The sequence below is a fragment of the Nyctereutes procyonoides genome, unplaced genomic scaffold (genome assembly GCF_905146905.1).
Source record: "Nyctereutes procyonoides isolate TBG_1078 unplaced genomic scaffold, NYPRO_anot_genome, whole genome shotgun sequence".
Lineage (NCBI taxonomy): Eukaryota > Metazoa > Chordata > Mammalia > Carnivora > Canidae > Nyctereutes > Nyctereutes procyonoides.
Genome location: NW_026575139.1, coordinates 37,442,047 through 37,468,562, shown reverse-complemented (window position 1 = coordinate 37,468,562; position 26,516 = coordinate 37,442,047). Strand labels below are relative to the sequence as shown.

General features: G+C 37.0%; 1 protein-coding gene across 1 annotated transcript in view; it reads left to right on the top strand.

The window, feature by feature from the left end:
* The window catches only part of LRRC9 (leucine rich repeat containing 9), a 134,197-nt gene extending 113,552 nt beyond the window's left edge, over nucleotides 1-20,645 (top strand). Inside the window, exons 30-32 of the mRNA XM_055303561.1 lie at nucleotides 13,477-13,617; nucleotides 17,779-17,923; nucleotides 19,742-20,645. Of these exons, the coding sequence (XP_055159536.1) occupies nucleotides 13,477-13,617; nucleotides 17,779-17,923; nucleotides 19,742-19,914 (459 nt within the window). The 3' untranslated portion in view covers nucleotides 19,915-20,645. The remainder of the gene's footprint in view (nucleotides 1-13,476; nucleotides 13,618-17,778; nucleotides 17,924-19,741) is intronic.
* The last annotated feature ends 5,871 nt before the right edge of the window (nucleotides 20,646-26,516 follow it).

Below are 26,516 nucleotides of genomic sequence, written 5' to 3'. Positions count from 1 at the left end.
TCTACAGGATCTAGAAAAAGAACAACAAATGAAGCATAAAACCAGCAGAAGGAAGGAAATAATAAAGATTAGAGCAGAAATAAATATTACAGAAACTAAAAAAAAAAAGACAATAGAACATATCAATGAAATCTGGAGTTGGTTCTTTAAAAAAAATTAAGAAAAGTGATAAACCCTTAGCCAGACTTAAACCAACAGAAAAAGAGGAAAAGTACTCAAATAAAAGCACAAATGAAATAGGAGAAATCACAGCCAACACCACAGAAATACAATTATAAGAGAATATTATGAAAAACTACATGCCAGGAAATTGTACAATCTAGAAGGAATAGATAAATTTCTGGAAACATATTAATTACTAAAACTGAAACAGGAAGCAATAAAAAATTTGAATACATGAATAACCAGCAAAAAAATTGAATCAGTAATCAAAAAGCTCCCAACAAAGTCCAAGACCAAATGGCTTTATAGGTGAATTCTACCAAACATCTAAAGAAGAGTTATTACCTATTCTTCTCAACCTAATCCAAAAACTAGAAAACTTTCAAATAAAACCAAATAAATAAACCACAAAAAAAGAGAGAACTATAGGCCAATATCTCTGATGAACATAGATGCAAAAATCCTCAACAAAATACTAGCAAACAAAATCTACCAATATTTAAAAAATTATTCACGACCGTCAAGTGGGATTTATTCCTGGGTTGCAAGTGTGGTTCACATTATGTGCAAATACATCACATTGATAGAAGAAAGGATAAGAATCACATGATCATTTCAATAGACGCAGTAAAAGCATTTGACATAGTACAACATCCAGTCATGATTAAAAAAAAAAAAAAACCCTGCACAAAGTAGGTTTAGAGGGAACATATTAAAGGCCATCTATGAAAAACCCATGGCTAATATCATCCTCACTGGGGAAAAACTGAGAATTTTCCACTATGGTTAGGAACAAGATAGGGATGTGCACTCTCACCATTTTTATTCAACTAATATTGCAAGTCCTGGCCACAGCAATCATACAACAAAAAGAAATAAAGGGCAGCTAAATCAGCGAGGAAGAAGTAAAACTTTCACTATTTGCAGATGACATGATACTCTAAGTAGGAAACCTGAAAGACTCCACCAAAAAGCTGCTAAAATTGATAAAGAGGTGAAAAACCTGTACTCTGAAAATGATAAAAACTGATGAAAGAAATTGAAGAGAGTACAAACAAATGGAAAGATATCCCATGCTCATGGATTGGAAGAACAAATGTTAAAATGGAATTTACTTTTTTTAAAAAAAGATTTTATTTATTTATTCATGAGAGACATAGAAAGAGAGGCAGAGACACAGGCAGAGGGAGAAACAGGCTCCATGCAGGAAGCCTGACACAGGATTCGATTCGGGTCTCCAGGATCACACCCTGGGCTGAAGGCAGCACTAAACCGCTGAGACACCCAGGCTGCCCTGGAATATACTTTAAAAAAAAAAAATCTTAAGTAGGATATCTAGCTCATTAATTTCTAATATTTCTTCTAACTGAATAAATTTTAGGTTTCAAAATATGCTTAACAGCATCCTAAAAGTTTTGATATGTTGTGTTTCTCCTGTTCTTTATTTCTTAAAATCTCCAAAAGATTTCTTCTTTAATTCGTGAATGATTGAGAGGTATCTGTCTGAGTGTGTGTGTGAATTTCAAACCTATGAGGCTTTTTTGGTTATCTTTTTGTCATTTTCTGTTACTGCATTTTAATCAGAGAAGACAGTCTATTTTATATATTCTTTGGTATTTATGAAACTTTCTTTCTGGCCTAGAATGCAGTTAATTATGTTTAACTCCATTATATATCTTAGAGAGATCTCTCTCCATTAATGTTTATTTATATACTACATTTAAAAATAGATTGTTTATTCATTCCCTTTTGATGAAAGTTTCTTTCTTTTTCTTTTTTTTCATGATCACAAACAGTGCTACATAGCTTTTCTGTGTTGTCAGTCCCCAAGATCACCCCCACATTCAGATATTTGCCAGAAGGACTCATGGGACTTAGCATATAATTGTACTCATGGCTAAAATTTATTACAAAGACATAGTGAGGATGCACAGCCAGGTGATGATAGAGAAAGACACAGGCAGAGTCTGGAGGAATTGATATGTAGCCTTCCTTATGTTCTTTCTCCCTCATGAGGGGTCACACAGGACACATTCTTCACTCTTCACCCAGCAACAAAAATGCAGCAACATGTGTTTATGTTTCTACCCAGGGAATTCTATTAGACTTAGCATTCAAGAATTTTGTGGGAAGCTGGTCACATATGTACCCTATGCGTATCACATACCAAAATTCCAGACTCCCAGAAGGAGAGCAAGTTGAACATAAGTCATATCTTTTTTTAAGCAATCTAGGCACAGTGAACTACCCTTAATCAGTTAAGGAATGGTAGGAACACTTCCAAAATTCAAGTGCGAAACACAAGTCAAGAGCTATCCCCACAAGCAGACCTTTCTAAAGACAGCAGTTTCAGGCCTACTACATTAACTCTTTCTGTACACCTTTTCTTTTTCTTTCTGTTTTTTGTTGTTGTTGTTGTTTGTTTTGTTTTGTTTTGTTTTTAAAGCAGGCTCCCAACATGGGGCTTGAACTCACAATCCTGAGATTAAGACCTGAGCTGAAAAAAAAAAAAAAAAAAAAGACCTGAGCTGAGGTCCAGCATTGGATGCTTAACTGACGGAGCCACCCAGATGCCCTAATGTATACCTTCTTTAAAAAAAAAAAAAAGATTTTATTTACTTATTCATGAGAGACACAGAGAGAGAGAGAGAGAGGCAGAGACACAGGCAGAGGGAGAAGCAGGCTCCATGCAGGGAGCCGGACATGGGACACAAGCCAGGATCACACCCCGGGCTGCAGGTGGCGCTAAACCGCTGCGCCACCAATGCCCTTCTGTATACCTTCTTATGCACACATACAAATATTTTTTAAAGTAGGCTGACAAATTACAAAGTGAGGATCATACAATACAATTCAGTAGACGTGTATTGAATTATATTGGATAGTACCTATGGGAAAATACTATATAAGTTTCAAAGTAATTACTTATAAGTGAATTTTTATAACATAATCTATCCATGAATTGGGTTGCCTATAGTTAATGAACAATATTATATACTCTAAAAAGAGACTAAACTTCTAAATGGTAGTTTTGATTAAAAAATAAAAAATTCAGGGGCCCCTGGGTGGCTCAGTGGTTGAGCATCTGCCTTTGGCTCAGGACATGATCCCAGGATCCGGATTGAGTGCCACATCAGGCTCCCTGCATGGAGCCTGCTTCTCCCTCTGCCTATGTTTCTGCCTCTCCTCTCTCTCTCTCTCTCTCTCTCTCTCTCTCATGAATAAATAAAATATTTTTAAAATATTTTTTTAATAAAATTTTTAAAAGTTCAAGAGAGGGAGGAAAACGGTGGAGGAGCAGAGGATCCTAGTTTTCATCTGGTCCCATGAATTCAGCTAGATAGCTATCAAATCATTCTGAACACCTGTAAATTTGACCTGCAATCTAAAAAAAGGAATTGCTACAACTCTACAAATAGAAAAGGGACCACCTTTTGCAGGGTAGGCAGTGCAGAGAAGTGAATCTGAGGGGATTTATTGGAAGATAAACCACAGGGTGGGAGGGAGCCTCCGTGAGCCTAAGCTGGCTACTGGAACGTGATATAGCAGCGGAGCACAAAATCTGAACTTTTAGAAATCTGCTCTGGTGAGGAACGTCCCTGAAAGGTGCTCAGGTAATGAATCGGGACAGAATTCTAGGTGGAATAGTGTAGTCTTAGGAACCCCCAGGGTCACAGAAAGAATGAGGGGGCCTGAGTGTGGCAGAGATCCCAAGCATTGGAGGGGGAGGGAGCCAGCTACAATTAGCAAACACAGGGGTGGGTCTTCAGCTTGGGGTTGCCATAAACTGCGAACTGGGGCAGGATATGGAGACCAGTTTCTGAGCAGGGGCCCGGCAAGTGGCACAACTGCAGGGAGACCCTCTCCCTTCCCCAGGAAGGAGTGGTGTGAGTGTGCAAGGCAAGAATCTGCAGGGCTTTGAGACTCAAAATTGGGCGTGTCTCAGATAAAAACAAAACAAACAAACAAAAAAATGCTTGGTTACAGGCTGGGTGAACACAGAGTGAGATTGGAAATCAGGAAGACAAAAGTGATTAACTGCTTTTCCATGAGGGTGTACTGAAGAGTGGGGGCTGCGATGTTGCAGCTCCAGGGCTGGAGATCAGGGTCCCATCATTTTTATTTTCATCCTCTAAAGAGGTGCAGAAAGCCATTAGGGAACAAAAGGCACATAGAGCAATCCAGTGCAACTTACCCTGAGCCTGGCCCCCTGGCAAATGTGGTACAACTCCACCCAGGCAGACACCTGAGAATTAGTGTAACAGGCCCTTCCCCCAGAAGACCAACAGGAACATCCAGCTAATACCAACTTTACAGATCACACAGAACTGAAAAACCTCAACACTTGGGGAAATAGTATGTAGAATTCAAGGTTTTTTCCTCATGATTCTTTAGTCTTTCAGTTTAAGATTTTTTCTTTTTTCTTTTTTTTCCTTTTCAATTAGTTTCTTATTAACTCTTTTAAGTCTTTTTTTTAATTTTCATTTTTACATTTACCTTTTATAGATATATTCTTCATTTTTGGCTTCCTTTCACTGTATTCAATTTTATTCTTTATATATAAAAGTTTTTCTTTCTTTACAATTTTGGGATCTGGGTCTTCTAACAAACAGACCAAAATACACTGAGGGCCAAATGTATCACTCTGTTCTGTCCACCTGTTTGATTATATTTTTCTCTCTTTCTCCCCTCCCCCTTTTTTTCTTTTTTCATTTCTGATCTCTTCTGATTTGTCTAGTGTATATTTTGCTAGGCTCATGGTTGATATTTTTATTTATTGTTTTCTTTTTTCGTTCATCTATTCTTCTCTGAACAAAATGATCAGAAGGAAAACTCCCAGAAAAAAGAACAAGAGGCAGTACTCACTGCCAGAGACTTAATAAATATGGATATTGGTAAAATTGGTAAAATGTTGGAGGTGGAATTCAGAATAACAATTATAAAGATATTAGCTGGGCTTAAAAAATCATAGAAGACACTAGAAAATCCCTTTCTGGAGAAATATAAGAACAAAGATCTAATCAGGTTAAAAAAAAAAGGATATTGCTGAGATGCAATCAACAATGGAGGCTCTTACTGCTAGGATAAATGCGTAGGAGAGAATCAGTGATATAGAAGATAAAATCATGGAGAATAAGAAAACTGAGGCAAAGAGAGATAAACAATTACCAATTACTGGTTCATGGGGGCAGGGGAGCTTCAAGAGATCAGCAATACCATAAAAGCTAAACACTATTAAAATAACACTATTAGAATAACACTATTATAGAATAATTAGAATAACTATTTCCCCTGAGAAAGAGGATAGGGAGAGAGAGGGGCAGAAGGCATATTTGAACAAATAATAGCTGAGACCTTCCCAAATCTGGGGAAGGAAACAGGCATTCAAATCCAGGAGGCACAGAGAACCCCCCTCAAAATCAATCAAAATAGATCAACACCCTGACATATAATAGTGAAGCTTACAAATTTCAGAGGTAAAGAGAAAATCCTGAAAGCAGCTTGAGATAAGAGATCCTTAACCGCCTACAAATGTAGAAACATTAGACTGGCAGCTGACCTATCCACAGAGACCTGGCAGGCCAGAAAGGACTGACATGACAAATTCAGGGTACTAAATGAGAAAAATATGCAGCCAAGAATACTTTATCCCACAAGGCTGTCATTCAGAGTGGAAGGAGAGATAAAGGGCTTCCGGGACAAACAGAAACTAAAAGAATTTGTGATCATTAAAGCAGCCCTGCAAAAAATATTAAAGGGGATCTTGTAAATGAAGAGAGAGCCCAAAAGCAACATAGGCTGGAAAGGAACAGAGATAATATACAGAGACAGTGACTTTATAGGTAATACAGTGGCACTAAATGTCATATCTTTCAGTAGTTACTCTTAATGTAAATGGGCTAAATCCTCCAATCAAAAAACACAGGGTATCAGATTGGATTAAAAAAGCAAGATTCATCCATATACTGTCTACAAAGAGATTGATTTTAGGCCCAAAGACACCTCCAGATTGAAAGTGAGGGAATTAAGAACCATTTATCATGTTAATGACATCAAAAGAAAGGTGGGGTAGCAATCCTTATATCATATAAATTAGATTTTAAACCAAAGACTAGTAAGGGATGAAGAGGGATACCATATCATCCTTAAAGGGTCTATCCAACAAGAAGATCTAACAATTATAAATATTTATGCTCCTAACATGGGAGCAGCCAATTATATAAACCAGTTAATAACAAAATTAAAGAAACACATTGATAATAATACAATAATAGTGGGGACTTTGCACCCTACTCACCACAATGGACAAGACCATCTAAGCAGAAGATCAACAAGGAAACAAGGGCTTTGAATGACACACTGGACCAGATGGACTTCATAGATATATTGAGAGCATTCCAACCAAAGGAACAGAATACACAATCTTCTCAAGTACACATGGAACATTCTCTAGAATAGATCACATACTGGGTCACAAATCAGGTCTCAACTGGTTCCAAAAGATTGGGATCATTCCCTGCATATTTTCGGATCACAATGCTTTGAAACTTGAACTCAATCACAAGAGGAAATTTGGAAGAACTTCAAATACTTAGGGGTTAAAGAGCATCCTACTAAAGAATGAATGAGTCAACCAGGAAATTAAAGAATTTTAAAAATTCATGGAAACAAATGAAAATGAAAACACAAATATTCAAAACTTTTGGAATGCAGCAAAGGTAGTCCTAACAGGGAAGTACGTAGCAATACAGGCCTTCCTCAAGAAACAAGTCTCAGATATACAACTTAACCACACACCTAAAGGAGCTAGAGAAAGAACAGCAAATAAAGCCTAAACCAAGCAGGAGATGAGAAATAATAAAGATTAGGGTAGAAATCAATGAAATAGAAACCAAAAGAACAGTAGGACAGATAAATGAATCTAGGAGCTGGTTCTTTAAAAGAATAAGATTGATAAACTCCTAGTCTTTCTATTATCTTATCAAAAGGAAAAGGAAAAGAGAAAGGACCCAAATTAATAAGATCGTGAATAAAAGAGGAGAATTCACAACCAACACCAAGGAAATACAAACAATTTTAAGAAATTATGAGCAACTATATGCCAACAAATTAGGCAAGGAAGAAATGGATGCGTTCCTAGAAATGCATAACCTACTGAAACTGAAGCAGGAGGAAATAGAAAACCTGAACAGACCCATAACCAGCAAGGAGACTGAAGCAGTAATCAAAAATCTCCCAACAAACAAGAGTCCAGGGCCAGATGGCTTCCCAGGGGGATTCTATCAAACATTTAAGAATTAATACCTATTCTTCTGAAGCTGTTTCAAAAAAATACAAATAGAAGGAAAACTTCCAAACTCATTCTATAAGGCCAGCATTACCCTGATCCAAAAAACAAAGACCCCACCAAAAAGGAGAATTATAGGCCAATATCCTGGATTAATATGGATGCCAAACTTCTCCCCAAGATATAGCCAATAAAATCCAACAGTACAGTAAAAGGTTTATTCACCACAACCAAGTGGGATTTATTCCTGGGATGTAAGGGTGGTTCAACATCTGCAAATCAATCAACATGATACATCACATTAATAAAAGAAAGGAAAAGAACCATATGATCCTTTCAGCTGATGCAGAAAAAGCACCTGACAAAATACAGCATCCTTCTCTGATTAAAACTCTCCACAGAGTGGGGATGGAGGGAACATATTTCAATATCATAAAAGCCATATATGAAAATCCCACAGTGAATATCATTCTCAATGGGGAAAAATTGAAGCTTTTCCCCTAAGGTTGATCAAAATTTTTGGATCAATAAATGATACAGTCCTCCATGCATAAAAGCATGGCTTTTTCAGTTTTACAATTAATCAGGAACATGGCAGGATGTCCACTCTCACCACTGCTGTTCAACATAATACTAGAAGTCCTAGCCTCAGCAATCAGACAACAAAAAGAAATAAAAGGCATTCAAACTGGCAAAGAAGTCAAACTCTCACTCTTTGCAGATATGATACTCTATACAGAAAACCCAAAAGACTCTACCCCAAAATTGCTAGAACTCATACAGGAATTCATCAGTGGCAGGATATAAAATCAATGCACAGAAATCAGTTGCATTTCTATACACTAACAATGAGACAGAAGAAAGAGAAATTAAAGGAGTCAATCCCATTTACAATTGCACCAAAAACCATAGGATACCTAGGAATAAACCTAACCAAAGATATAAAGTATCTGTACTCTTAAAAACTACAGAGCGCTTATGAAAGAAATTGAAGAAGACACAAAGAAATGGAAAAATGGTAGCACCTGGGTGCCTCCGTCACTTAAGTGTCTTCTTTCAGTTCAGGTCACGATCCCAGTGTCCTGGGATCAAGCCCCACATCAGGGTCCCTGCTTAACAGGTAGTCAGTTTCCTCCTCCCCTTATGCCCCTCCACCCCCATTCCTTCTCTCTCTCTCCCTCTCAAATAAATAAAAATAAAAATCTTAAAAAAAAAAGAAATGGAAAAACTTTCCATGCTCATGGATTGGAAAAACAAATATTGTTAATATGTCTATGCTACCCAGAGAAATCTACACATTCAGTACAATCCCTATCAAAATAAAATCAACATTTTCACAAGGCTAGAACAGATCATCCTAAAATTTGTATAGAACCAGAAGACCCAGAATAGCTAGAGGAATGTTGAAAAAGAAAACCAAAGCTGGTGGCATCACAATGCCAGACTTCAAGCTATATTACAAAACTGTAATCATTAAGATGGTATGGGACTGGAACAAAAACAGACACATAGATCAAAGAACAAAATAGAGAGGGGAGGGGCAAGATGGCGGAAGAGCAGGGTCCCCAAATCACCTGTCCCCACCAAAATACCTAGATAACCTTCAAATCATCCTGAAAATCTACGAATTCGGCCTGAGATCTAAAGAGAGACCAGCTGGAATGCTACAGTGAGAAGAGTCCGCGCTTCTATCAAGGTAGGAAGACGGGGAAAAAGAAATAAAGGAACAAAAGGCCTCCGAGGGGGAGGGGCCCCGCGAGGAGCCGGGCTGAGGCCGGGGCGAGTGTCCCCAGGACAGGAGAGCCCCGTCCCGGAGGAGCAGGAGCTGCACCAACCTTCCCGGGCGGGCGGAAAGGGGCTCGCAGGGAGTTGGAGCAGGACCCAGGAGGGCGGGGATGCCCTCGGGCTCCCGGGGACACTAACAGGCACCTGCGAGCGCAGGGGAGTGCTCCGAGCTCCCTAAGGGCTGCAGCGCGCACGGAGGGACCGACCGGAGCAGCTCGGAGGGGCTCGGGAGCGGCTCCAGGGAGGGAGCTGCGGGGCGGGAGCGCGAATCCACCAGCGCAGGCCCCGGAGCACAGGGCGCCGGGACACAGCCCAGGATCCGGCCTCCCCCGGGACAGGCAGAGGCCGGGAGGGCCCGAGACAGCGAGGACGCTCCTGCCCCGAGCTGAGCAGGTCAGCGGCCCTGCCCGGGAGTCTCCAGGCCCTGCGGACGGAGAGCCCCGTAGTTCCTGCGGAGGCTGAATCCAGGCTTCCAGAGCTGCCATAGCAACTGCTGCTGTTCCTCCTGGGGCCCCACGGGGTAAACAACCCCCGCTGAGCCCTGCAGCAGGCAGGGGCAGAGCAGCTCCCCCAAGTGCTAACACCTGAGAATCAGCACAGCAGGCCCCTCCCCCAGAAGACCAGCTAGACGGACCAGTGATACTCCCCCGTGTTCCAATACAACTTGTTTTTGGCCACTCTGCACTGAGCAAAATGACTAGAAGGAAAACCTCACCTCAAAAGAAAGAATCAGAAACAGTCCTCTCTCCCACAGAGTTACAAAATCTGGATTACACTTCAATGTCAGAAAGCCAATCCAGAAGCACTATTCTACAGCTACTGGTGGCTCTAGAAAAAAGCATTAAGGACTCACGAGACTTCATGACTGCAGAATTTAGATCCAATCAGGCAGAAATTAAAAATCAATTGAATGAGATGCAATCCAAACTAGAAGTCCTAACGACGAGGGTTAACGAGGTGGAAGAACGAGTGAGTGACATAGAAGACAAGTTAATGGCAAAGAGGGAAACTGAGGAAAAAAGAGACAATCAATTAAGGAACCATGAAGACAGATTAAGGCAAATAAATGACAGTCTAAGGAAGAAAAACCTACGTTTAATTGGGGTTCCCGAGGGCGCCGAAAGGGACAGAGGGCCAGAATATGTATTTGAACAAATCCTAGCTGAAAACTTTCCCAATCTGGGAAGGGAAACAGGCATTCAGATCCAGGAAATAGAGAGATCCCCCCCCTAAAATCAATAAAAACCGTTCAACACCTCGACATCTAATAGTGAAGCTTGCAAATTCCAAAGATAAAGAGAAGATCCTTAAAGCAGCAAGAGACAAGAAGTCCCTGACTTTCATGGGGAGGAATATTAGGGTAACAGCAGACCTCTCCACAGAGACCTGGCAGGCCAGAAAGGGCTGGCAGGATATATTCAGGGTCCTAAATGAGAAGAACATGCAACCAAGAATACTTTATCCAGCAAGGCTCTCATTCAAAATGGAAGGAGAGATAAAGAGCTTCCAAGACAGGCAGGAACTGAAAGAATATGTGACCTCCAAACCAGCTCTGCAAGAAATTTTAAGGGGGACTCTTAAAACTCCCCTTTAAGAAGAAGTTCAAGTAACTCTGAACGTGAATGGGCTTAATGACCCCATCAAAAGGCGCAGAGTTTCAGACTGGATAAAAAAACAGGACCCATCTATTTGCTGTCTACAAGAGACTCATTTTAGACAGAAGGACACCTACAACCTGAAAATAAAAGGTTGGAGAACCATTTACCATTCAAATGGTTCTCAAAATATACCCTAAAAACTACAGAACACTTCTGAAAGAAATTGAGGAAGACACAAAGAGATGGAAAAATATTCCATGCTCATGGATTGGCAGAATTAATATTGTGAAAATGTCAATGTTACCCAGGGCAATTTACACGTATAATGCAATCCCTATCAAAATACCATGGACTTTCTTCAGAGACTTAGAACAAATTATTTTAAGATTTGTGTGGAATCAGAAAAGACCCCAAACAGCCAGGGGAATTTTAAAAAAAGAAAACCATATCTGGGGGCATCACAATGCCAGATTTCAGGTTGTACTACAAAGCTGTGTTCATCAAGACAGGGTGGTACTGGCACAAAAACAGACATATAGATCAATGGAACAGAACAGAGAACCCAGAAGTGGACCCTGAACTTTATGCTCAACTAATATACGATAAAGGAGGAAAGACGATCCACTGGAAGACACTCTCTTCAATAAATGGTGCTGGGAAAATTGGACATCCACATGCAGAAGAATGAAACTGGACCACTCTCTTGCACCATACACAAAGATAAACTCAAAATAGATGAAAGATCTAAATGTGAGACAAGATTCCATCAAAATCCCAGAGGAGAACTCAGGCAACACCCTTTTTGAACTTGGCCACAGTAACCGGAGAAGGACAAACAGTGTATGTTCTCATTCATTTGGGGAATATGAATAATAGTGAAAGGGAATATAAGGGAAGGGAGAAGAAATGTGTGAGAAATATCAGAAAGGGAGACAGAACATAAAGACTTCTAACTCTGGGAAATGAACTAGGGGTGGTGGAGGGGGAGGAGGGTGGGGGGTGGGGGTGAATGGGTGACGGGCACTGAGGGGTACACTTGACGGGATGAGCACTGGGTGTTATTCTGTATGTTGGTAAATTGAACACCAATAAAAATTAATTTATAAAAAAAAAAAAAAGAACAAAATAGAGAACCCAGAAATGGACCCTAAACTCTACGGTCAATGAATCTTCAACAAAGCAGGAAACAATATCCAATGGAAAAAAGATAGTCTCTTCAACAAATGGTGTTGAAAAAACTGGACAGCAACATGCAGAAGAATGAAACTGGACCATTTTCTTACACCACACGTGAAGATAAACTCAAAATGGATGAAAGACCGAAATGTGAGACAGGAATCCATCAAAATCCTAGAGGAGAACATAGGCAGCAGCCTCTTCAACTTTGACCACAGCAACTTCTTACTAGACACGTTTCCAAAGGCAAAAGAAACAAAAGCAAAAATGAACTATTGGGACTTCGTCAGGATAAAAAAAACTTTTGCACAGCAAAGGATACAACAAAACTATAAGGCAACCTATGGAATGGGAGAAGATATTTGCAAATCTCTTTATCAGATAAAGGGCTAGTTTCCAAGATCTATAAGAACTTACCAAACTCAACACCCAAGAAACAAATAATCCAGTCAAAAAATCCATTGAAGACATGAACAGACATTTCTTCAAAGAAGACATACAAATGGCCAACAGATGCATGAGAAAATGTTCAACATCACTTGGCATCAGGGAAATACAAATCAAAACCACAATGAGATACCACCCCACACCAGTCGGAACGGCTAAAATTAACAAGTCAGGAAACAACAAATGCTGGTAAGGATGTGGAGAAAAGGGAACCCTCTTACACTGTTGGAGGGAATGCAAACTGGTGGTGCAGCCACTTTGGAAAACAGTATGGACGTTCCTCAAGAAGTTAATTGACTAGGGCAGCAATTGCACTACTAGGTATTTACCCCAAAGATATAAATGTAGTGATCTGAAGGAGCACCTGCACCCCAATGTTTATAACAGCAATGTCCACAATAGCCAAAATATGGAAAGAGCTGACTTGTCCATTGGCAGATTAATGGATAAAGGAGATGTGGTATATATATATATATATATATATATATATATATATATATATATATATATACCGGAATATTACTCAGCCATCAGAAAGGATGAAATCTTACCATTTGCATCAATGTGGATGGAACTGGAGGGTATTATGCTGAGCAAAATAATAAAATTATCTTATGGTTTCATTCATATGAAGAATATAAGAAACAGCACAGAGAATCATAGCAGAAGGGAGGGAAAACGGAATGGGAAGAAATCAGAGAGGGAGACAAGTCATGAGAGACTCTTAACTATGGGAAAGGAACGAGGGTCGCTGGAGGGGAGGTAGGTGTAACTGGTGATGGCTAATTGAATTTAAATTTTAAAAAATAACAATAAAGAAAAGCTTGGATCTTCATTTAGTATAATAGGGAACTGAGAAAACTTTCAAAAAGGAAGCCCATATTTGTATCATCTACTATAACAAATTAGCTATTACCTGTCATTTTTACTACCTGTGTTAAATTGCCTTCTCTATAAAGGTTAATCTTTGAAATAAAAGGTTTTTTAAAGGAATAAATTGTTATTTTTAACTTTATTCAGATTTGCAGGAAAACATTACATCGCCACGTGCTCATATTTCGGTTGCCTAACTTACAGATGTTAGATGGAATTCCTGTGAATTCAGAGGATAGGGCAAAAGCTGAATTTCACTTCTCTGAGCTACAATCAAAGAAAACTTTGGTAATATTTCTATTTATACTTTTCCTTTTAAAATATGTAATTATTAGTAAATTAAAATCAATTTACTGGGTAAATCTGGGCTAAGATGTTTTTGTAGATTTCTTTAATATGTATTTTAGTGATTACTGTCAAAAGCACCTTGACCTGGTGAATAGAGCACATCCACACAACCACAAATTTCCACGGAAGCTCCTTTTTCCATAATGTAATTTGGCATAAAGAAAATTATTTAAAATCTGTGTACCTCTTGTTCAATATACAAGATAATGCTAGAGAGTAAGAATCTATAACATATCACTTCTATAAACAGAAACTAACAAGCTCTTAGAGTTTAGCAGATAGGAAGAGAAGTTGTGACCTCAGCTCTCCAGACTAGGTAGTTCATCTAAGAAGGGAGATGTGAACTGCTTTTCTTGTTGGCCAGAAAAATTGCACATTTTACCCACAAACGCTAAAAAAGGTATCTGACCATGACATGAAAGAGATTAGAGACAGAAGCCACAAAAGGATATCATTAGGAAATTATGTCCTTGACCACCAGGATTCTTCATGACCATCCTTCACAAGACTAGACAGAGAAAAGCTATGGTTTCTGAACAAAAAGTAACCTTAATAGAGCTGTGCCTTTGCAAGGTTTGAGAAAGAGGCTGGAAGCAGGGAAACCAGTTAAGAGGCTTTTAGAATAATCCAAGAGGGAGATTATAAGATTTAGACTAGGGTGGGGCAGTAAGAAGATAAGTGAACCTCTAATGTAAGTGAAAGTCAGAGAGCAAGGACATTAGTCAGTGAACAAAAATTACTCTTAAAATGCATATTGAAGAGAAAAGAGGTAAGACTACTGTAGATACTTTTAGTTAAGTCAGTGGATTCCCCAATACTCTCCATCCCTTCTGCAAACCAAATTGATTCTCAGAGCATACTGGAAGTTTGATACTAGAGGCTCCTCTCCAGTCCACTTCTGCCTTCAGCAATAGATTCACACATTTATCAAGAGTTGGCTATGTTTTTTCAAAAACTTACATGTCAGTTCTTTTATCTTAAATAAACAGAAATGCTACAAATGCAAATTTAAAATTATTATTTCTATGTTTCTATGAAAACCAAAATGAGATACTTTGAAAAATCTGGGTAAAGATCAATCTCAAACATACATGCACAAATAATGTCAGATTAAGTTGGGGAAAAAAATTTGTAAAATATGGGAAAAAATTATAAAAATTCAGGCACAGTATGTGGAAAAATTATTTTTAAAATTTTGACAGCTTTTGTGTTCAAATTTTCTCCACATGTCTTTAAATTCTTGGTACTTTCAAGAAACCCAAACTGGAAATTGTAGGCAAAACTTTAAGGATGGATTTGTCTACGAACAATTAGATAAAATACCAATCGAGGGACTCTTACTTACAGAAGAGGCCTTAGCCCTTCATCACAAGATTGATGAGTGCATGTGCATTTATGTTTTAAATTTTAAAAATAGACATGAATTATACACATAATTCCTTACTATTCCCTGAATATTTTCATTAACCTTAACTTTTTTTGGTTAACCAAGGAGTTTCTATTATAGGTCAAAGTAGCCACAGAGGCCTGCAAGACTTAAAGTTGTACAATGTTAATAAAGATTATCTGGATTAGGCAAAGGAAATTGGTTCCTCTGTAGGCAATATCTACAAAAATTGTTCTGAAAACTATGCTTTGTGAAAAAAATCTTAGCTGCTTATTTCTATGCTATAACTAAGAAAGAGCACCATCTAATGTGATCTACTGAAATTACTGTCGCAGGCCCCAGTCTTTCAAAAGAGAGAAAAAAAAAATTAGGTCAGTGATTTAAGCCTCCTTTCCTTTTCTCTATTCTGTATTCCAGGAGCAAGTCACTTCTTACTTCCAGAAGTGGAAAACTAAAGGAAACTTTAGCCTGCTATTGCTGCTTCAACAAATTGCCTCAAATTAAGTGGCTTGAAACAACACAAATTTACTATCTGACAATTCTGGAGGTCAGAAAACCAAAACTAGTCTTACAGGGCTAAACATTGGCAGTTAGTTCTGCATTCCTTCTGGAGCTCAAGGAGAGAATTTGTTCTTTGCCTTATCAAATTTCTAGAAGCAACCTGCATTCGTTGGCTGATGGCCCTCTTCCAGCAATAGCATCATTTCAACTTCTGATTCCATTATCACATCTTCTCTGTCTCTGATCCTCCTGATCCATCTCTCTTATAGGGACTCTTGTGACTGTACTGGCACCACCTAGATAATCCAAGATAATCTCCCCATCTCTAAACTCAATGTAATTATGCTTGCAAAGTCCCTTTTTGCCATGGAAGGTAATGTATTCACAGGTTTTGGAGAGTCGGATGTGGACATCTTTTGAGGGGGCATTATTCGGCCTCCCATACCATATTTGTAAGGGCTCCAGTGAGAGACCTATAAAAACTATCACATTGAAATTTATAAATTCTATTTTAAGGTAATGTTGACTAAATTTGAAAAATTATGTATAAATTCGCTAAATTACATATAAAGAAATCACTTAGCTTTAAAGATCCCAATTTTCATATGTATTTTTTGATTAGTTTCATATAGCAGAAAAAGTCCATAAACTCAAATTTTAATTGATGAGTATTTCACTAAAGGATTTGCTTCTCGGCTATTCTTTTCCATTTTTCACATAGTAAAGTCAGATTTTTCCCATTACCATACTATGATACGATAATATGTCTTGAGTGGATCTAGACACATAATCTTGCCATTTGAGTCAGTGCCATCTATAATAAGAACTTAATGATTTTTCCACTTACTCTATATGTGAACATTTTATTAAAAATCATTATTTTTTTATGATTCATCTATACAGGTTAATAAAATAAAGGGAATATTTCAAGTCTTTATTTTAGAGAAATCTATTTTAAGATTCAATAATAACAGGGACATCTGGGTGGCTTAGTGGTTGTGCATCTGCCTTTGGCTCAGGTGGTGATTCCAGGGTCCTGGGGCCCAGTCCCGCATCAGGCTTCCTGCAGGGAGCCTGCTTCTCCCTCTGCCTATGTCTCTGCTTCTCTCTCTGTGTCACTCATGAATAAATAAAATCTTTTTAAAATTTCAATAATAATGTTTATTTTCATGGCTAGAACAAAACTGAGCTACTAAGGAGACACAAAAACAGAATTTGTCAGTTCAGTCTAATTTATTTTTCTTTCAGTTACTGCTCCTCCTTTTTTAACAGCAAGTAAAGAGGGAATCCATGAACTCTAAAGTTGACCTTTAAACTAGAAGATTCTAGTGCTTTTGGCTTCAGAAGAAAATTGGACAGCATTCTAAATTAGTGATGGGAACTCCTACAAAAGAATTAGTTAGGGAATTTGGGATGACTAGCTTTAGTAAAAAGCCTGATACTTTAGTGCTCATTATAAAGCTACCTTCTTGGTAACGACTATTGAAACAGGGCAATCAGTCATTTTACACAAATGACAAAAGCCTGTATGTCTAAATAAGTTGAATCATATATTAAGAATTCATATTTTTAAAAATAGAAACAAGGTCAGTCTTAAGACAGAGCAAGCATAAAATTCTAGAGAAACCAAGAGTCTCCAGCCTAAAATACTTCCCTCTTCTGTTTGCTGATTCCTGAAATTCTTTTAAAAGCCTCCTAATCCTCAATTAACTTAAAATGTAAACACCATTTAGAGAGCACGTTCATTAGAAGTGATTGTTATAAGATGCTTTCCTTAGTCCCCAATTTATTTACTTGTTTGTTTTTGAAAAACTAATTAACTAACTGCAAGGCACCTGATGAGGAAAATGAAGATGTAGAAGATACAACTCTTACCAACTGAAAACTCCCGCTCAGTAAAAAAGAAACAAAGGAGGAAAACTTAATTCTCATTTCTGCACTTACCTTGTTAAGACCCTTTGGAAAGGGGGAAGCGCCATCATACGTGATGAGGATGACGCCATCTGAAAAGCCAGAAGTAAGGTTCTGAAGGAGGTTAAAGGTTCAACAGTCTCTCACAGGTTCTGCCTCAAACCAACTCAGTTTAGTCATATAACTCCTGAACTAAAGAATTTTAAGTTGATTATCAAAAAGGGCTTGTGATAAGGACTGAATCTATTGATCTGAATTTTGGAAGGTGAGCTGTTCTTAACTCTTTTTCTTTTATTATGTAGTTTATTCCTGTTACCAGCTCTCCAATGGATGGTGGATCATTTGGCCAAGTGAAAGCTCCTCCCATAAAGATTACGAATGTAATAATGCCTGGGGGATTTAGCCATTACTTGGGATCTGACTTCACTTTAACTCCTGAAGTTGAAGGTATTTTCACAGAGTTTCTTAGTGAATGTAAAAGCAAATGAACAAAACACTGCATTTGAAACAAAAATCTCACTTTGACTTCCATTATTTCTTAAAACTGCATTTTTAAATTTACATTTCCTAAAATTGCACATTTGTTCAAGTTTCATGTAGTCATTCTGACTTCAGAGACTATAGTATTTTGAGGTTTTGCTCAACTACTAATATGTTGTACCTAAACATTTGCTCATAATGTGAACTTTGTGATACTTGCACAATTATTTCTTGAATTAATTATTTTCAAAGCTTTTGTTTCATTTTATGTATTTCATAGCACATGACTGCTAAAACCAATTCATCTGTGTGTCCCTCTAAAAGTAGAAAGTCAAAGGTTTAAAACTATCTGTGACAACAATTCTTGGAGCACAAAGAGATCAGACTTTATCCTTGAAACCACAAGTAAACCATGAAGCTAATACTAGAGAAGAATTTCAAGAGGAAGAGCTCTAAAGCAGGGAGTCCATTAAAAGGACAGGGCATGGAAATAATTCCTTCTATCATATACATTTTAGTTTAGGGTAGATAAAGACTTTTGTGTATTTCCAGATCTTCACCTCTTCCATTCCTTATTACATCCCACTTTGCATGGGATCACTATTAGAGAATAAAATTCAAAATCACAGTAATTATAAAATGGTCTAAGAGTCTACTAAGGATAATAGATTGCTCTGTGTGATTATTTTTAAAGGAAGCTCAGTCAAAAGAAACCCAAAATAATTTACTTTGTTAAGATATTATTTTTTGTTGGGATCCCTGGGTGGCGCAGCGGTTTGGCGCCTGCCTTTGGCCCAGGGCGCGATCCTGGAGACCCGGGATCGAATCCCACGTCGAGCTCCCAGTGCATGGAGCCTGCTTCTCCCTCTGCCTATGCCTATGTCTCTGCCTCTCTCTCTCTCTCTCTCCCTGTGTGACTATCATAAATAAATAAAAAATTTAAAAAAAAGATATTTTTTGTTCAACTTATATCTCATACTTCTAAATACTTAAGATTTTAGTCATAGTGAGAATTTTTATGCTTTTGTCTAGTAGACATAACTGTCAATAAAGTGAGATAATGCCAAATTATTAGCTTCCTCAACAGTACAACGTCATCTTCAGGAATGTCATTAATATCTTTTTTTTTTTCGGCACTAGTTCAACCCTGGATTCATCTCCATAACATCCTTCTCAGATTTCTGTCTTCAGGATTTGTAGTGTGACTATTTTTTATGTTTTTCTTGAAAAGTCCTGTAATTTCTCTCCTGTTTCCAGACTGTTGCTGCAGTTTTGTTTTGTTTGTTTGTTTTGTTTGTTTGTTTTAGAATTATGGTCACTGGGATCCCTGGGTGGCGCAGCGGTTTAGCGCCTGCCTTTGGCCCAGGGCACGATCCTGGAGACCCGGGATCGAATCCCACATCGGGCTCCCGGTGCATGGAGCCTGCTTCTCCCTCTGCCTGTGTCTCTGCCTCTCTCTCTCTCTCTCACTGTGTGCCTATCATAAATAATAAAAAAATAGAATTATGGTCACTTTATCTGTACATTTATTATGATACAGAGCTCTAGATATTTATATTTTAAAAAATTACCTAGAAACAATCAAATAGATTCACCAACTCAGAGAAATTTAAGCAGCATTAAGTGCTAGAAATCTATTCCAATTCTATATTTTTATTTAAGATGTTTAATACATGTTACGAAATATGTACAGCACACATTCAACAAAAGGGCAACAAAGCTTTATTACTTAATTCATTTTATTACTTAGTGTGTTTCTCATTGTTCCACAATTCCTAATTTCAGACAAAAAAAACAAGAATGCAGGCATTCTGACAAATAATCCTCGGAGCATCCATGCAGAAATAGCTTTTCGGCAACTCAGAGGGATAAATCTCTCTCCACCTCTTTTATCACATCAGAGTATGCCATCTCCAACTACACAGATGTACCAGAGCAACCCGGATGAGGGAAGGTAAAATTATTCTGTGTTTTAATATCATTTCTCATCATTAAAAAAAAACACTCCCCAAATCTGCTAGTCATGTATAAAAATAGGAAATATTGTGTTTTACTATTATTTGCTTACTGAGAGCTGGGAAAAACTGTCAGCATAAGGCTTCTTCTCCCACATTCACCCAACTTTCCCAAAGTCCTGTGTATTTAGATCATAATTCTAAGAGGCTTAGTAATGGCTGTAGAAGTAGAATAGTGCTCATCTAATACTTATATGAACACTGAAATAAACACTTGTAATTGCATTCTCTCCCAAATCACTTCTCAAATATGCAAAGCAGTTCACTTGTATTTTCAACAAGAGAAAAATTCAATTCTGAAATCACAAAGCCCAAGAATTTTTTAAATTCTTCAAGCCTCTCCTCTGGGAGAGGCTAGCCCTAGTAGCCAGCTCAGTGCCTGAGAACCTGCAACTTCTCATCAGGAATCCACTCTGTTGCTCAACACCTGTCCACCTAGATTTCCAGTTATTTCCTGTCATCCAGCTTCTTGATAGCCAAGCTCCAGTCATATATCAGTGACCAACTCAGCAGCAGATCTAGGGTAGGCCTGGCTCTCGCTCTACTGACTTCCCTGCTAGTCTGGTCACATTCTGCTGACTCCTTAGGATAACCTGATTTTTAGATGTCCGAGAATAGGATCACTTTCTCTGTTGTACTGTCTTTTTGAAATTGAACACATATAAAATTTTTTACTGCAGAATTACCTTAAATTAGCTGATCCACTAAGAAAATAAGTCATAAAACAGAGAATCAAATATTTAGTCCTAGTATTGGAAGCATTTAGTTACAAAATCTTATTGTAGCCTGTCATATTAAGATACTAAAAAAGGCAATTCTAGTAAATAAGTATATTTTATTTGTTGAATAATTATTTAGTTGGAGTTACCTAAAACTAAAGCATACATTTCTTACCAAACACAACTATTACTAAAGCAAGTTGAACTTTGTTCACTGAGCTACAAATTAGTATTTTAGGACTATAATTGGGAAAAAATACCTTAAACCGTATCTTCCCTCGGATTTGTTTAGAGATGCAAATTATGGGCATCAGTAGTACTTTCTAAAGGTGGCTAAGAGTTGGTGCAACCATGTATTCATGCTCTAAGAATAAAAAAGTACTATTTCAAATAAAGGATTTGTTAATTGTACCCATAGTAATATAATTTTACAAGCAGTTTTAGGCTAAAAAGGACAAACTGAGTGGACACATTTAAATTCAAGACCCTTAACAATTGTATTTCACTGGAAATAATTTTTCTAAAACGTTACGCTGCATAGTACTCAGACAGATCACAAATCAATCAAATATGGTTTTGAATTACATTGTTTTATTAAATATAGTTCTTTAAATTAATGACTAACTTGCCAATCATATTTTTATATAAATGGCCTGTATGATTCATGAATTATTCTACTAAAATTTTCCAGGTATTGGTTCAACACTGCATGTAGTTTTCCTACTATTTTAGATGTCCCTTACATGAAAATAAATTTTTACTAAAATGTGTGTATTTTATATCTACCTGGAAATAGGCTGAAAGATATTTTGGAAACTAATTCCAATGCATACGCGATAATTTGTATCTTTTCGTCTTTAAATGCTGTATGTTTATGAAATAATCATGTAACATTTAAAATTTCAAACTTAATAGATTGATTTGATACTTCTTAATGGGTGGTTTTTAAACAACTATTGCTCTTAGGTGGAAATAAGATCCTTTGTTTAAAAAACAACTATGCAGTTCTTAAGATGTCCAGAAGATGTCTTTATTGCTCTTTAGTTTTGACAACTGCTTTCCTTGCAGTGCTCCAATGATGGTCTGTTCTCTGTTACTAACTTGGTATCATCGGCTTTTTTCTTTTATGATTTTGTATAAATGAAATACTGAATATATGTTGCTTTTGTAATGACAATTATCTTTAAATAATAAACTGAGTGGGAAAAGTAAATGTAACTGTCTTTCACTTAGAGAAAAGGAATTTTCAAGAATTAGAAAAGTATGAAGCAGGAAAAACATACCTCATTATTCAGCATTCCTTTAACATTTAGCACACTTTCTTGTAGCCATTTTTTCTATGCATTTGTAATATATTTGAGATCTATCATTTGATTTTTATGTACTATACATCATTAAATTTAGATATATCTTACCATTTTATTGTAAATTTTTAATTATATCTGAATTTCTTCTTGAAAGTAAATTAATTTGTAATACATATTTTTTAATTGTTTTAAATTGTTTAAATTTTTAAAATTGTTTTTAGAGAGAGAGAAGGGAAGAGGGGAAGAGAGAGAATCTTAAGTAGGCTCCATGCTCAGCACAGAGCCCATGCAGGGCTCAATCTCACAACTCTGAGATCATGACCTGAGCCAAAATCAAGAGTCAGATGCTTAACCAAGTGAGCCACCCAGGGACCCCAGTAATAATACATAATTTGATAGTAACACGAAAAATAATGTGAACATGTACTTAGGCATTGCTAGGTACTATACAGAAAACAGACATGAATCCAACCTTTAGAACATTTTAATATGAATACATGCTAAATAATTTCATATAAAGCAATGAGGGAGATGATTACTAGCATAAGTTGCACAGTTCTGAATCTTTTCTGCCATGAGAGCAGATGACACTGACATGATAGACAACATGCTCCCCTGGGATTGCTTAGATGGGTTAAGCCATTGGTTATGTGCAGTTCATAAAACAATAGCTAAAACTTCATCCCTTTCCTGTTTGACAAAACAAAAAGATGTAATTGAACACGAGGGATGTTTTTATAAGAGTGACTTTAGATCTGCCCTGAATTATTTAAGTAAATAATACACACACTGAGGAATTTAAGTTATAGTTACAAATTTTTTGTAACATACTTCACAACTGATTACGATAAAACAGGCAAGTAGTACTTTAAATTTACAAACCACTAGCCCATATTTTACATGGTTATCCTAATAACCCACTCTATGGAGTAGATATGAAATGTATTTTCTCCATTTATAGATAAAGAAATGGGCATAAGGAAAAGAGTAGATATCATATCAAATCCTAGATTTTTTTTCAACTCCCAATTCATTACTTTTTCAATTACTATGAGTGAATCAACATTTAATTATTATTCATGTGCTATGTAACCAGCTGTCATAGAGCCCTAATATATTAAAAACTGTAAACTATCATTATCTTCCAGTGTATTTAGCTTAGGGAAAATGCATAATTTCTACAGTAAAATTAGTCCTTTGCTCCCAGCAAATGTCCTGATAGATTTATTTTGTATGTAGCCATATGCATGAATACATGACTTGTTTTAAATTAAAAACAATTCCACAAACAATGTGGAAAGCTAAAAATTAGGGCACTTTATAAATGAGGAGCCTACAATGCTGAACTGAATATAGACAATATCAAAGTGATCTTTCAATTTCTATATATGAAGATTGACTATAATTATTCAATAAGAAATTTATTATTTACTTCTATTTTTATAGTTCTAGACTTCTCTGATTATTGACACAAAATTAACTATGGTTGTGAACATAGTTTTGCTTAGAATATTTAATGTGCACTGCATATGTATGTTTGTAGGCATTCATGGCCAGTTTTATTTTTTTAAATTTTTTATTTATTTATGATAGTCACACAGAGAGAGAGAGAGAGAGAGAGGCAGAGACACAGGCAGAGGGAAAAGCAGGCTCCATGCACCGGGAGCCCGACGTGAGATTCGATCCCGGGTCTCCAGGATCGCGCCCTGGGCCAAAGGCAGGTGCTAAACCGCTGCGCCACCCAGGGATCCCAATGGCCAGTTTTAAAATAATCCTTATATTTAAGTAACATGCCATTTCATTATTTATTCGTATCTTTCATATATTATGAGAAGTGTTTGTTTTAGAACATTAGATCTTATTGTTAGTTATGCTATAGGCTTTTAGTTTCAATTAAATGTTACATAAAAAGAAGTAAAATATTTATAGTTCTATAAGAGTAGAAGCAAGCACTTATGGCCAAGTTCTGTTGGCTATTCAATGAATCAGATCAAATCAATTATTTTTATGAGGTAGAAACTGGCTGATTTGTTAGATTCCTCTGTTATAATACTTAGAGCTTCTGGACGACTTCCAAGTGCTTACTTGCTTTCTTATTCATCTCTCTGTGCTTGCCTTCACTATTGAATGCTACTTTTTAAGATTTTTATTATTTTTTTAAGTACACCCAACCTGGGGCTCAAACTTACAACCCCAAGATCAAGAGTCTCACTCTACCAACTAAGCCAGCCAGGTGCCCCTATTGAAATAGTTTCTTGTTTTGTTTTGTTTTGTTTTGAAATAGTTTTAAAGAAAAACTGTATAAATTGCAATTTTAGGGGGCACCTGGGTGGCTCAGTCAGTTAAGGATCTGTCTTCAGCTCAGGTCCTCAGGGTCCTGGGAGTGAGCCCCAAGTTAGGCTCCCCACTGCGGTGGGAGGAGTCTGCTTCTCCCTCTCCGTCTGCCCCTCCCCCTGCTCGTGCTCTCTCTCTCTCTCTCTCTCTCTCTGTCTCTCTCAAATAAATAAATAAAATCTTTTTTAAAAATTGGAATTTTAGTTCACAGTCGCCTTTAAGAACTAAGTCAAGAAGCACACGGTTATTTTTTAGTAATATTTTATTTCCAGAAGTTTTTATCTTTTAAAAATATGAATTATAATATTCTTTATTACTATTTTTATTTTATTGATGAATAAAAATGTTTTTTAATCTGGGCATTTGGGTGGCTCAGTTGGTTAAGCATCCAAATCTTGATTGCAGCTCAGGTCATGATCTCAGGGTTGTGAGGTCCAGCCCAGCGTCAAGCTCTGTGCTGGGCATGGAGCCTGCTAAAGATTTTCTCTCTCCCTCTGCCCCTCCTTTCCCTCCTTCTTTAAAAAAAAGAAAAAGAAAAAGAAATGTTTTGCAAACTACTGAAAAGACACTTCTCAAAACCAAATTTGTGGGCAGCCTGGGTGGCTCAGTGGTTTAGCGCCACCTTCAGCCCAGGGCGTGATCCTGGAGTCCCGGGACTGAGTCCAGAAGTCGGGCTCCCTGCATGGAGCCTCCTTCTCCCTCTGCCTGTGTCTCTGCCTCTCTTTTTCTGTATCTCTCATGAATAAATAAAGTCTTAAAAAAAAAAAACCAAATTTGTGCATTTTTTCTATCTTAAATTTTTGTTTTGGTGAGGATTTTTCCTTACAATTACGATAAAATGAATGATTTTATAGCCAAAACGTGAAATGCAGTAACTTGAATGTAGAAATATCCAGAGGGACACCTGGGTGCTCAGTGGTTGCGTATGTCTGCCTTCAGCTCAGGGTGTGATCCTGGAGTCCCAGGATCGAGTCCCACATTGGGCTCTCCATACAGGGAGCCTGCTTCCCCCTCTGCCTGTGTCTCTGTCTCTCTCTGTGTGGCTAGCATGAATAAATAAATAAAAACTTTAAAAAAGAAAAAAAATATTCAAAGGAATTCAGAAGTAGCTTTGAAAGTTGTAATCATCTGAAATCAAATTATTAGCCATTTATGTTTTATTTATTAGACCTTTCTTTAACTGTATGGTCTCTTCAAGATATCAAAAACCAATTCACCAACATCATCATTTTCTATATAAAATACACGTGATTCTGAAATGCTGTTTAAAATTAAAATAGATTTTTATTTTTCTCATTAAAAATTAGTATTTCCATAGGCTATGGATAACATTCTAAATAACTTACAAATGTTTAAATATATTTCATACCAAAAGAGTTAGATTTTTAAATATTACAAAGGGGGGGAAAGGTTAGTGATGATCTTACTATTTTTGTAAGCCATTTTTGGTTACATTTATTTTTAAATAACATCTTTATTTTAAATAAAAAAAATAAGATCATGTGGTATAAAAGCTGTAGATTTTAATCAGGGACCTGCATGTTTTACACCTTGCTTACTATAAAACATTCTTTTCTAGAAAATGTTTTAGTTCATTTTAGCAGTTTAGCTCTACTAAACTTTAGTTCCATCTTTAATTATAACATAATTATAATCTTTAATTATAGCATAATGCTCCCTTTATCTTTTCTTCCTCCCCAAAATGTTTTGCAAGTATGTTTCTCAAAGATCAACCAAAAGAGGCTAATCTGTAAAAAAAATATCAATGACATTTTTAAGTTTCTAGTTATTTCTTATTTCTTCCCATCATTTTGACTGAAAACAGGTATTTACAAACACTGGTAGCCTACTTTCTTATGGTCTTTCACTTTTTTATGAAGTGCTTTAAAAGAGTTCAATCAACCTTAATGGTGCATTTTTAGTTAAGGAAATAGAATGGGGAGAAGTCAATTTGAGCTCCCAGATGAACAAGTGTCTTGAGAAAGAATAGGCATAAATGGATTTAGAAAACAGAGAGAGCAGGAGTAAAATGCAGTGAGCAGAGCACTCAGGGAAGCCAGATACAATGGAAAGAGTAAAATACTGCAGAGCTTTTTAAGCTACATACAATTGGAACAATGGACTTGATCCAGCCATCTATGTTAAACTGTTAAAAGGTGAAAAGCAAGCTGGAATTCTATAAAGA